This window comes from Rhamphochromis sp. 'chilingali' (genome assembly GCF_963969265.1).
Source record: "Rhamphochromis sp. 'chilingali' genome assembly, chromosome: 16".
Lineage (NCBI taxonomy): Eukaryota > Metazoa > Chordata > Actinopteri > Cichliformes > Cichlidae > Rhamphochromis > Rhamphochromis sp. 'chilingali'.
This window is the reverse complement of record NC_137943.1, coordinates 20868103-20880712: the sequence shown is the minus strand read 5'-3', so window position 1 is coordinate 20880712 and position 12610 is coordinate 20868103. Positions and strand designations below refer to the sequence as shown.

Genomic DNA, 12610 nt, shown 5'->3' with positions numbered 1-12610 from the left:
GGTTTTAGATTCCATGGATTTGGATTCATTTGAGTTTTTCCATCACACTTCACACTGCTTTTGGTTGTCTATGAGTTCTAGATTAAGGTTTCTAGTTTATCCATCCACTTGCCAGTGCCTGCTGTGTCTGCTTATTGGATCCTCTTGTGAACATTTCAAAGTATGGGACAGTTTGAGCTTTATTTTGAAAAACAAATTCAGAGAGCCGAAGCAAAATTGGCTTGGACGTGCTCAGAGGAGGCGTAGTGGACATGTTGGACATGTGACAGGACCACAGAGGAGGTTTATGGATGCAGTGGAGGAGGACATAAATCATCCACATTTTCATCTATAGATGTGATGGCTTATTGTTGCATTGCAAAACCAAGAAAGCTAAACTTTGCTCTTATTCACACTGTCAAAATTATTACAGAAGAGCTAGAATTATATGTGACATACATATTTTTGCTACCCCTGAAAAGGGGCCCATCTTCCAATCTGAAACATCCATGTGGTGGAGGGTGACATTTTTATTTTTATCCCTGTCTGCCGCTGACACAGAGTCATGCATTTTCCAGAATCCACTGGGCTGACATTCAAGGCTCAATTTTTGCAATTCTATAAATGAGACTCCAACTCTGTCTTCACAGAAAAGCCGTGAAAGCAACACTAGTCTTGCTACCTCTGCTCGGCATCACCTACATGCTCTTCTTTGTGAATCCGGGGGAGGATGACATCTCGCAAATTGTGTTCATCTATTTCAACTCCTTTCTACAGTCTTTTCAGGTGAGATTATGATTAATAATACAGTGTGACAGTGGCCAGAGTTTGAAAGCTCACACTCACTGCCCACAAAGCTAAAAATATGAATCATTCTGATTTCTTAATGTGTTTTTATCTCAGAGTTGTATCGCTACTTTAAAGAGCGACTTTTCAGGTTCTAAGGCTTCTTGTGGGAAGATGATTTGAAGTAGCATCCTGGCTGCACTTACACACAACATGGCCCTCCTACCTCATGTTCAGTGCTCTCAGCTGTCAGGAATAACAGAGCCATGTGGGCATGATTTCTGCTCTGTGGCTATTATTTATTTATTTATTTATTTATCTCCTGTGCTTAAATGTAGGGCTGAGTAGGGGGAGGGGGGGTTCGAGTAGAGCTTTAAAAATTCTATATTTTGCTTTGGAAATTTGTTTTGCCTTTTCTTTATAATGATTGCGTCTAATTACAGTGCCATTACATAATACAGGCACATTTTCTGCTTCTAATTCTAATGTGTCTTATTTTGCAGGGGTTCTTTGTGTCAGTGTTTTACTGCTTTCTAAACGGAGAGGTGAGTCACTGGAGTTTAGCAAAATGCCCGTTATTTATGATGTTAATTTTACTGTCAATGTCTTTGGGTTTTTTTCTTTGATACACAAGCTTAATAAAACCATAAATTGATAGCCTTAATTCGTTTTAATATTGTTTTTCTAACTTGCCTCCAAGTTAACATTTTTATGTTCAACCAGGGGGAGGATCAAGTAGCTGTAATAGAAAAGAAAATGCCAAAGAGTTTCCGTGCAGTCAGTGAAATAACAGCATAGAAAACTTTTATGAGGCCGTCTCATTTTTGCCTGATTGAAATAAAAGCAAATTACCAAAACTCCAGCTGGTTGAAAGTCATTAACGCCATTATGATTACACATAAATTGTGATAAATTGTGATAGAAAAAAAATGAAGGACTCTCTTGCTGCGCGCTCTCATCCCTAAAATTATTGAAACTCGGGGGTAAAGAGTTTGTTAACTTAATGACGTGATGTGAAGAAATTGAGTCATCCTATTTGAACAGATATTAATTGCAATTTAAGACTCTGAGTGGCAAACAACAAAACGAAAAAAGCAATTGTGTGACTTTAGGCCACATTACAAACGACTGCTGTAAAGCGGTCCTTATTTAAAAAATGAAAAATTAGGAGGCTTGACTTAACTATTGCTATTTATTATATGATTTTGCTAGTATAGTGCATAAAAACCACCCAGCTCTGTCACAGCTTGTTGTTTTCCGATTTTGGTTTTTGTCCATATGGACATTCTGGCTTCCTGTCTTTGTCTGGCTTTAGTATCATTTTTAGAAAAAGAAATAGTGCATAAATATGTAGAACACTTTTCAAACCACAGCTACAAAATGCTCCACTAATATAAAACAAAATACAAAATGACAAATACCACAAATATAGAAATGTCATCAAAACTTACGCTCCCTTTTTATGTGAGCTGTCAGGGTGGGTGTGACACTTTAATATAACCCCTGATTTGGCTTCATTAGTTGGAAGGAAATTTGGAGCTATCCAGCTTTTTATTGCCGAAAGACGGACAGGGATCTGAGAATGGTCAGTATAGTTTATATATCATCTGACATAAATAGAGCTTAACACAAGTAGAATCAAGACTAATGAGAGACTAATAGATCTATTTGCAGGACTCAAACTGAAATTGATTCAATTGGCTACTGACGTGGTTCATAAGACAAAAATATCCAGTACCAGGGGATCCAATTATTAATTTCTTCTGCAGTGGTCAAAGTCAAACCGTGTTATGTTTACTACTGTCAGTTATCTAGACACAGAACAAGTGTTAATTGAAAGAATTTGTGTCAAAACATCCTTTTTCTGTCATAACGCTGTGTGAGGCAGGCAGGAATAGGACCCAAAAACGCAGAACACACATGCAGGGCTGAACTCACTTTACTGCTGGATTCAGAAACTAAGCTAACTGAAAAACTAAACAAAACAAAACTGGAATGACACTAAGAAACTAAACAGCCAGAATACACAGCCAGAGGAATGAGGGAGATCAAGAAGAGGCTGGAGGAGACACAGGCATATACACACCAGGATTAAGGGCAGAGAGGAAACACCTGGGAAACACGGCTGGACATAATCTAACTGACGAGACAACAGTGGCGTGTCTAGAAAATTTTTGTTGGGGGGGCCAGGTAGGGGCACAGATTTGGAGAAGGGTGGCAGATTTAATTGGCAGATAATGTTTAAAAAAAAAAATTCTACCAACCATTAACCATAATTCAATAATCCTATAAACCTAATAACCAAATGCACTTTTAACTCTTATTAGAATGAGATTTTAACCACTACAGTGCAAAGTTTTTAGATACTGCGTTGATAAAGTACAAGAGATACAATCAGTGCTTTGTCAGTGTTTACTCAGCATTCAAGGACAGCAATATTTGCATAGTATTTTTACTGACATATACTGCACATATGTTTTGGGCAAAAACATTTTTGAATATTAAAATACGAACATTTGTAGCAAACAATTGACAAATTAGCCAGTTCCAATGTAAAACTTTCTCTGCCTGTTAAAAAAAGAAGATAATCTTCTCACAAACTGGTGTTTGATTTTGAAACAGGAAAAAAGTGGAGAAACAACTGAAAAGACTAACATTTGAATAAAACTTTCTATGCTGCCTTATGGTAAACTTTGGTAATATTGATAAAGAACAACACTGGCTGATGATGAAATACATTCAGCTGGCATGGTGACACTGCCAGTATAACCTGCAGGGCTGGACTGGGACAGAAAATCGGGCATTTTGACTACAGACCGACCCACCAGGTATTAAAGCCATAAAGCCTTTGAATGAAAACAAACCCTGTTGTGACAGTGATGTACAGTCTTTTTGGTATATGTATGATTTCTATACATTTTACGTCAGATAAAAACTTTGGTTGTAAGATTTAGATAATTATTTAATAAAAGCTAGATATTTTAAATGAGAATAAGAAAGAAAAGTATTTCTTTGTGCCCCCTTTCCCTGTTAATGCCCTACCTGGCCCCCTGGCAAAACTTTGCTAGACCCGCCCCTGCACAGTTACCAGCTGTCAGCTACATAAAAAAGGATCCTGGTGGGTGGTCTTCACGTTTCCCTCTCACCAGATATCCAAACCGACATCATGACCAGCAGCTTTACAGCTGTGGCTCCAGCAAACATCAGCTGATACTAGAAATTAATATTAAATAAATTCTAACAACAGCCGATCAAGCTTAAACGTGCTGCTGTTGTTTAGCACAACATCTGCTGGTTTCGTCTTTCTGGCGCAAAGTGGGCGATAAACAAACAAGAGAGAAAAGCCGATCAGCTGATCATCGATCAGTTTCATGATTGAAGTAGCAACAGGAGAGGCAGGATGAGAGAAGAGGCAGCTGTGCAGCGTAAAGACAGAATAAATCCAGCTTTGTGTCTTTTTCCATTCTAGCTGAAGTTCGGGACAAACTGCGTCTCTTCTCAGCTCAATACGAAACGTGTAATATTTTCTCTGATTGAGGGACCATTCCATTTTTTTAAGGAGCCGTTGGCAACTCTACTAACTAACCTTATGAATAAAATAAAGTTCACTATCAGTAACATCATAGCAACCGAACAGCTGTATAAAAACTCCAAGCTGGCTAGAACGCAGTATGAGTTATTGCAACTGACAGTAAAAAGTCAGCACAACGAAAATAAACTCCACCTAAACTTAGTTCATATCTGACCCAGATAGACTGCAGGTCATAACTTCTTACCTGAAGTTCAGTTCACCTGACACTCGGACTGGCGGCTGCCTCGGGGCTCTCCTCCTGCCTCCCCTTCCCTCATCCACCTGTTGCCTCTGTGGAAGCCCCGCCATAGCCACCACCAAACAACGGAGTTATTTCTACACATCGACCTGCATCTGGCCAATCCACCACCTCTCATTGTTCATGCCGTTACAAAAAAAAAATAAAAAATAAGTCAAATAAGCCCGATGGCCAGTCCAGCTATGTTAACCTGCAACCAAATCTGCAGCTCCATACAGCAATGTTACGACTTAGATTACATCTTATAACTCATAACTCTTATGTTAGCTCCCCTCTGTAGCATACTGTCTGAAATATTCCAGGGCTGCAATAATTCTTTAAGTGTTATTTTTTCCTTGGTATTCTAATTTCACCGAAGTTTACTAAACTCAACAAACTTAATATTACTTACCGGGACATTTATTCTGTCCTCATTTTCTTTCACCGAAAAATTGTTTCCTGCAGTGCTGTCTTTCGTGCTTGGCTCTCCTACCTTTGCTAACGTGATGCACATAGCGCAGAAGCCGATGCTGCATTCACTTACACTCGGATATCTGAGCTTCACCGTGAAAACATAATCGGACATTTGATATTTGATTGAATTTTATTGTTTTGCCTTTGGGGTGGCACCTGGGGTGGTCAGTCTGGTTGGGGGGGTGGCCTGTGCCCCCCCAGGCCACCCCGCTGGACACGCCATTGCGAGACAAGGGAACCAAAACTGAACAAGATGCATACAGGACAAGAGACTGTCAGAATAAAACAAGAAACATGCACTGAGCCGCAGACTGACTGAATACAGGGAACAGAGGGAGGAGAAAGAGACGAGTAGGTAGACACAGACAGGGGGCAAGAGAGTGAGAGCAACCAGTCAGACACACAGAGACATGACTGGGAAACAGGCGAATAAACAGGGAGACAAGAGAGACTTCACAGGGAGGCACAAATAACTAACACAGGAGATTCTGGGGAGGATGCACACAGACCGAGACAAACGGGACACGAAAGGGAACAAAACTTGATGTACGAAGAAATAACCCCAGGGCTCTCAAACTGAACATAATAATCACAAATACTCCATGAAGAAAGAACAAGAGCAAACAATGCAAAACAAAATGCCTCATGAAGCCAAACAAACTCAAAACACTAGGTCAACGACCCAGGTCCATGACAGTTTCAGATACTGGGTCAATTATAGACCGGTAAGCCATTGAAATCAAATGAAACATTACGTCCTTCAAGTCTAAAGGATGCATTTATTTATATAGTGAGGCATAGTGTTAGCATGTTTAGTAGGAAATTTGAAGCGTTGACTTAAGTCAGTGGTGTCCAACTCCAGGCCTGAAGGGACGATGTCCTGCAGGTTTTAGATGTGTCCTTGATCCAACACAGCAGATTTAAATGGCTAAATGACCTCCTCAACATGTCTTGAAGTTCTCCAGAGGCCTGGGAATGAACTAATCATTTGATTCAGGTGTTTTGACCCAGGGTGAGATCTAAAACCTGCAGGACACCGGCCCTTCAGGCCTGGAGTTGGACACCCCTGACTTAAAGGTATACTGATTGAGTTGATTATCTTGAGTTGAGGTAACGTGGTTGTAATTTTGTAGCAAGGATTTTGCTTTTTGAGACTTTTGGATTAATATTGATGTTATCTGGAATTGTTGAGGCTCTTTAGTCAAAGATCTTGAATTGATCAAAGCAAACAGAAACACTGAGGCATATGCATCATTGTGATGGAAAGAAAGATTCCTGAATAAAACTCTGTTGGAGGATTTCATAATGAGAGGGACCGCATTTTCCGCTCTTAACCCAAATGAATCAATCAGATGCTTTCTGGCAGCCAAACCATGAAACACTTGAGGGAAGATGAACAACTTTAATAATTGACTGACACTTTTCGGCTTGTGGCCTTCATCAGGGCCTTCATCAGGCCACATCTTCCCTCAAGTGTTGCTGGAGTTCCTGCATTGTGAATTCTTTCATCCTCTCCATGCACCTTGGAAGTAGGTGAAGTTGTGCCAGAAATTTTTGCAGCCAAACCATGAAACAAATTAGTAAGTCATGTTGTTACAAGTGCACAGTCAAGTTTCAACATTTTGGGGATAGACATAAATATGCGTAGTGTTGTTTTTCTTAGTTTACTGTACCCATATTAATTAAACTGGCTTTTCTTCAGTGGTCTGGTGGAATGAGTCAGGAGGATTGTGTTGGGACTCTTGATTGAGCCGATAGTGAAGCCAAAATGCTGTGTAACTCTTCACAAGTGAAGTAGACGTATAACTTCTGAGAAAGAAACCTTTTTTTTCCAGGGCAAAGTTGCCAGGCCTTTTAAGCAGTTTCACTCAATGATTTGATGCATGCAATTTTTATGTTCTGGGGGACCATTGAAATTCCCATTCTTTTAAATGGGGTCTTTAAAATAAGTGCCCAAATAACTGCCTAAAAGTGTTAAGAAGATGTCAAGTCCTAGCAAGTGGCAGGACCTGCATCAAAAAACATTGACTGCAGTCATTAAAATTAATGTGAGTGTGGAAAACTTTGTACCTGACTTGGATTCAAAGGACTGAATACGGACACGGGGAGGTGGATGAGCAGCAGAGACAGAAATTAGGTTTTGTGGCCAAATATGCTGAAATCACCATTTATTTGATTTTAAAATATAACGCCAGATCATGGTGGAAGGTTGTGAAGGTGACTTTTATTAAGAATCACATTCAGAAATTTTTAATAAAAGAAAAACCTATAAATCGAGACAAAAGGACAACAGACGGGGAGTATAACGATTATGTCACGTTTGATCGTAATCGAGAGGAAACAGAAATTAAATCAGTATAATAATGGGGTTTAATTTATACATAAAGACACACATTGTGGGAACAGAGCCCTTTAAATTATTGGCAAAAAAGTTATATTTTTTTAATATAACATTTTTACCTGAATATTATTTTTCATTAGTTAGTTAATTAGTTAATGTGTTTACGGTCTCATAGTCTACCGTTAAAGTCATACATTTACAGTCATGAGAAAATCAGAGTTTTAACAGGACTCATTATAATCTTGTTAAAAACTTAGCACACCCTTACTGCTTCCACAGGAATGCAGTGGGTATTGTAAGTAGCAGCCAGGTGCTGCTAATCAAATGCACTCGATCAGCTGCTCATCAACAAGTGTGACAACCTCTTTGGTGACAGAAACAGCAAAAAATCCAAGAACCACATCGCAGACTCTACAGGATTTAGTTAGCATGTTAAGTGTTAAAGTTCATGAAAGTATAATTAGAAGAAAAACAAGCAAGCACGGTTTGTTTAAAAGGGTTGTCAGGAGAAAGCATCTCCAAAATCACATGGCAGGAACGCTTAGGTTTGCAAAGTTGCAACTGAACAAACCACAAAACGTCTGGAACAATGTCCTTTGGACATGTGAGGCCAAAGTAGGGATGTTTCGCCATAAAGCACAGTACCATGTGTGGAGGAACCCAAACACAGCAAATCAGCACAAACACCTGAGACCAACTGTCAGCACCGTGTTGGAGGGCTGATGATTTCGGCTGTTTTTTGCTGTTACAGGACCTGGGTACCTTGCGGTCACTGAGTCGACCACAAACTCCTCTGTATACCAAAGTACTCTTTCAAATGTGAAGCCATTTGTCCAATAGCTAAATCAGCAGCAAATCTATAACAGAATCTGAAAAAGAAAAGAGTCAAAGTGTTATAATGCCAAAGTCAAGACCTAAACGTGACTGAAATGATGGAGCAGGACCTTAAGAGAGCTGTGCATAAACAAATGCCTACAAACCTCAATGAACTGAAGTGTTGTAAAGAAGTGTGGGTTCTTCCAGAGACTGGAAGTCATACAGAAAACAATACTTCAAGTTAAGGAGCGCTAAAGGTGCTTTCTACAAGCTGAACTGAATAATGGAGTTTCACAGGACTGCACAGAATCTTCTAAAACAATTATTTATTCACATGGCTCTATCTTTACATTAAACAATTAAAATGACTTCCCAAAATGTTGTATAATATCTTAAAAAATAATTTGAAGTTTATTGTAATATTCTTTTATTCTCTATATATCTTGTTATCGTTGTAGGTTCGCTCAGCAGTAAGAAAACGGTGGCACCGCTGGCAGGACAACCACGCTCTTCGAGTTCGAGTGGCACGAGCCATGTCTATCCCGACCTCTCCGACCAGGATCAGCTTCCACAGCATCAAACAGACCACAGCCGTGTGACCACAGAAACACGCAATCTCCATACTGATTCCTCCAGCAAGGTCGCTGTTTGTCCGGTATGACTAAGGAGTCATGCGATTTATTTTGCCTGGTGACAAAAGTTCATTTTAACTGCACAAAAATGACATGAAGTTCTCGTTATAAGGTACCGTTCGGGACGTAGACGGGCTGGGTTTTTTCGAAACAACGAAATGGTTCAATGGTCACATTACATCAGGTTTGACCCTATAATTTTAGTGTTGTTACTGGTTATGAGTACTTGAAATTTGACTGACCATGACGCATTCATATGTTGCCAAAACTGCCATTTGTAACTATTATGATAAAAATGCTAAACTGCTCTTTGAATTACCTGCTCTTTATCAGCAGCTTAATTTGACAGAAAGAAGCTTTTTGGTAAGGAAGAAAACAGAAAACAGCACAGAGTAAAAACAAAATAATAAAAAATGAGTCATAACACTCTGAAGTGAAAACAATTTAACGTACAGTCATCAACTGCTTTTTTTAAACTAAAACACAATCTCAACACATGATGTTTTGGTTAATGTGAGATGTGGCTATTTTATACAAACAAGCCATTGTTAAGAAGCTTTTATAATGTGTCTTTTTTTTAAATCATTTTTCTTCTTTCTTTTTTACATCTTTCTTACTGTTGTAAACATTGGTAAATACTTTTTTCCCCTCTTTGTTCTGAGGATTTGATTTTACAACTATTTTTATTTCCTTTTGTTAGACTTGGTCTTATTTTTTTGTTGCTTTTTTTTTTTTACTGTGCAAGGAAGGTGTTGACATAAAGAGCAATTTAACGTATTATGTGTTTGAACTCCCCGAGAGCGATAAATGAGCGTTCCCAACTTAGAGTTCTCTTGCAGACGAGGAAAGGTATGATTATATATACATTATTTTATGGAGCCAAGTGATTCTCATTTATGTAATCTGTTAAGTGCTGCGCATGGATTTGTCATGCAGGCACAGTGGAAGCAGATTAAATTCTTTTGGCTTTACGAAATCCTTGTGGCTTCCTTATAATCAGTGTCACATACTAAGCTTCTGGGTCAAAGGAAGAGGAGCTTGACAATATGAGGACCGATCCTTTTCCTAAACCCTTGCTCTGGTGAGATCAACCTTCTGCTTGCCTGTAACCCCGGCTCTTACACCTCCTAAGGCTGCTCACCCAATAGTAATTTAAACAGCCATGTATGGACAGATAATAATAAGGGAGGAAACGTTTGTTATGAAAAGGTTTATCGATCAATTACAGCAAGCTTACATTTTGATGCACATATTCCCTTCTGTGTTGATAGATTAGCTACACATCTGTTAAATAAAAACTGTCTGACATTTGATGGGTGGCAAAATCAGCACCCCTCATTTCTGTTTGATGTGTGTTTTGTGTGGATTTAACAATAACGCTTAATACTGTGATACTCCAGAGGGGTCATTAAGAAGATTTTGCAAGCTTCGGACAGAAAGTGAATGACCTTCCCATGTTTTATTTATTTATTACGTTTATGTATTTATTTCAGATTATATTTGCATTGATATCGGGGTTTGTATTTAAAAGTGTCACATAAAACATCCAGAATTTATTTCAAAAACTGAACCCATGTGAAGATGGTGTACATAACACAAAATATTTAATCACATCTTGATGTAAAAAAAGTATTTTGTAAACTTTTGCTACATTACAACATCTGTTTCTGTTGATCTTAGTTCATTTTTGCTGTTGCTGCTTGATGACGCTTGATGTTAGCTGGTAAATACTGATCACCTCTCATTATTTACCCATTAATATATAACTCTGATCAAGGGCGTCATAAGTTAGCCATGACATTGCGCATCCTCCCAAGACTTCAATATGTTACATACATACAAAGTGTACCACATTACATTACAACTGTGACGTATTTTCATAAAGAAACTTTTTTTAAACAAATGTGAATAAAATATAAATAAAACTATATTTTATTTGAACTCACCAAAGAGAGAAACCATGTTTACTGACATACTGACTTTTTAACTGCCTATGTATTTCTATTATTTCCACTGGACTTTGTCGACCAAATCTTGTTTATTTTGTACATCGTTTGTTGTACATGATGTGTATTCAGTGCTGTTTGATGTCAGACATAATTTTTATAAAAACTCTTTGTTGAACAACCCAGATTTTGATTAAAATTTTACTTTAAATTATATAACACACTATATATTTTGGAGGGGGGCATTTCAGTGCATTGGGTCCATACAGTTTGAAAATCTTACAAAAGTCACAGATTGCACTAATAGAATCTGTTCAGCTGATTCATTTGCTGTGTATCTCCCTCACCTCCAGGCACTTTATAAAATAAATACAGCAGTTTTATAATGATCCAATCTCATACTTATTTTTCTGATAGACTGAACGACTGCTGCTTCACTGGCATTTCCTGATCTGAAATTGTAGTTTTTACTCACAGAATGGAAGACACACTCAGAGAGCACTTGCTAGACACTGTTTCATACACTTCAGGCTTGACTGGAGTGAAATGGAGCAGAAACTACAGCCTATCCCCAGAACCCTCAGGATTTGAGTTATACATCCCCAAACAATCGGCCGGGACTCTGATGTAGCCCAATCAAGCATTCCACATTGCATCAACTAAAAATAAATAACCAGCATGACAACAAAAGGCTGCCACTAAGCCTCGAATTTCAAAATAAACCCATCTGTAATATAATATTTATATCTTAAGCTCAGATAAACTAATAAATGACCTCGCTTAATGAAGTATCTCCCATCACTTAATTATTGCTGCTTTAAGCCAAAACTCCTGCAAAGGTCACCCTGCTGATTTTATACATAAAGGTAAGTTAATAGCAATTCCCACAGGCAGCATCCTTCAGCCTGGCTGTAAAGGAACTTTATTAAGTTTGCGTTTTCAACTTCAGACTTCAAGACTACAAATTTCTAAAAGATGGTGTGCATCACATGTGCACATAGAGGGTGGAGTAAACCTTAAAAACACATTTACCAGCCTGGTGGGGCTAAGAAAACAATGTTTTTGGTGGTATTTGCCTTCAAGGTTTTCTGGCAGAGAAATTCTCGACATTGTAGCGAGAGGATATATTTTAATCCAATCCCTAATATTATTCTAAGCCTTACCAAGTAGTTTTGTTGCTTAAAAATAACCAACAGCACCTGGAAACTGAAAACATTACAAAAGAAATTAAAGCTCTCTGTCAATAAGCCGTAAAGGGAAGCTACTCCCACTGGCAGTTGCTCACATCTTCACCACTGGCAAAACAGTTCTTACTGGTTGACTTGAAATGAGTCAGAACCACTGTGCCAGCACATTAATGTCTTCAGTCACACCGGATTTATAGCTCTGCTTTAATGTTACTTTGTGATGATGGGCCTAATCAGCATTGAGTCAACTCAGTTAGCAAGGGGTTTAATGTAAATTATGCTCTCTGGCTTTAAAACTCTTGATCTTAAAAACGAATTTGACACAACAGAATAAGCATCTCTTTCTTTTTTTCTTCTCTGGAGAAGCACCATGCTTACAATTACACAGGTAACAGGCAATTCAAAGTAAACCAGGACTTTTTAAACATGAATACTTGATTTTTCCTTAAGGGTAAACCTTAAGGGTGAATGGCATTAAAATATATAAACTGTTTTCTCCCAGGAGTTTTGTTATTAAACGGAATTAATGTGGAAATTATCCCAATATGATGCTGCCAGTTTACTGCATTACTTAAACCATACAGTCAATATGTCCCAGCAACTATAAACTGGTGCCAGTCTAGCCGTCTGGTGGAAAATT

At 38.4% G+C, this 12610-nt stretch overlaps 1 protein-coding gene across 1 annotated transcript in view; it reads left to right on the top strand.

The window, feature by feature from the left end:
- The window catches only part of LOC308383289 (corticotropin-releasing factor receptor 2), a gene marked incomplete at its 5' end in the record, with an annotated part of 41723 nt that extends 30897 nt beyond the window's left edge, over positions 1 to 10826 (top strand). Inside the window, 3 exons of the mRNA XM_080861157.1 lie at positions 630 to 765; positions 1269 to 1310; positions 8664 to 10826. Of these exons, the coding sequence (XP_080717283.1) occupies positions 630 to 765; positions 1269 to 1310; positions 8664 to 8804 (319 nt within the window). The 3' untranslated portion in view covers positions 8805 to 10826. The remainder of the gene's footprint in view (positions 1 to 629; positions 766 to 1268; positions 1311 to 8663) is intronic.
- Between the last annotated feature and the right edge of the window lie 1784 nt (positions 10827 to 12610).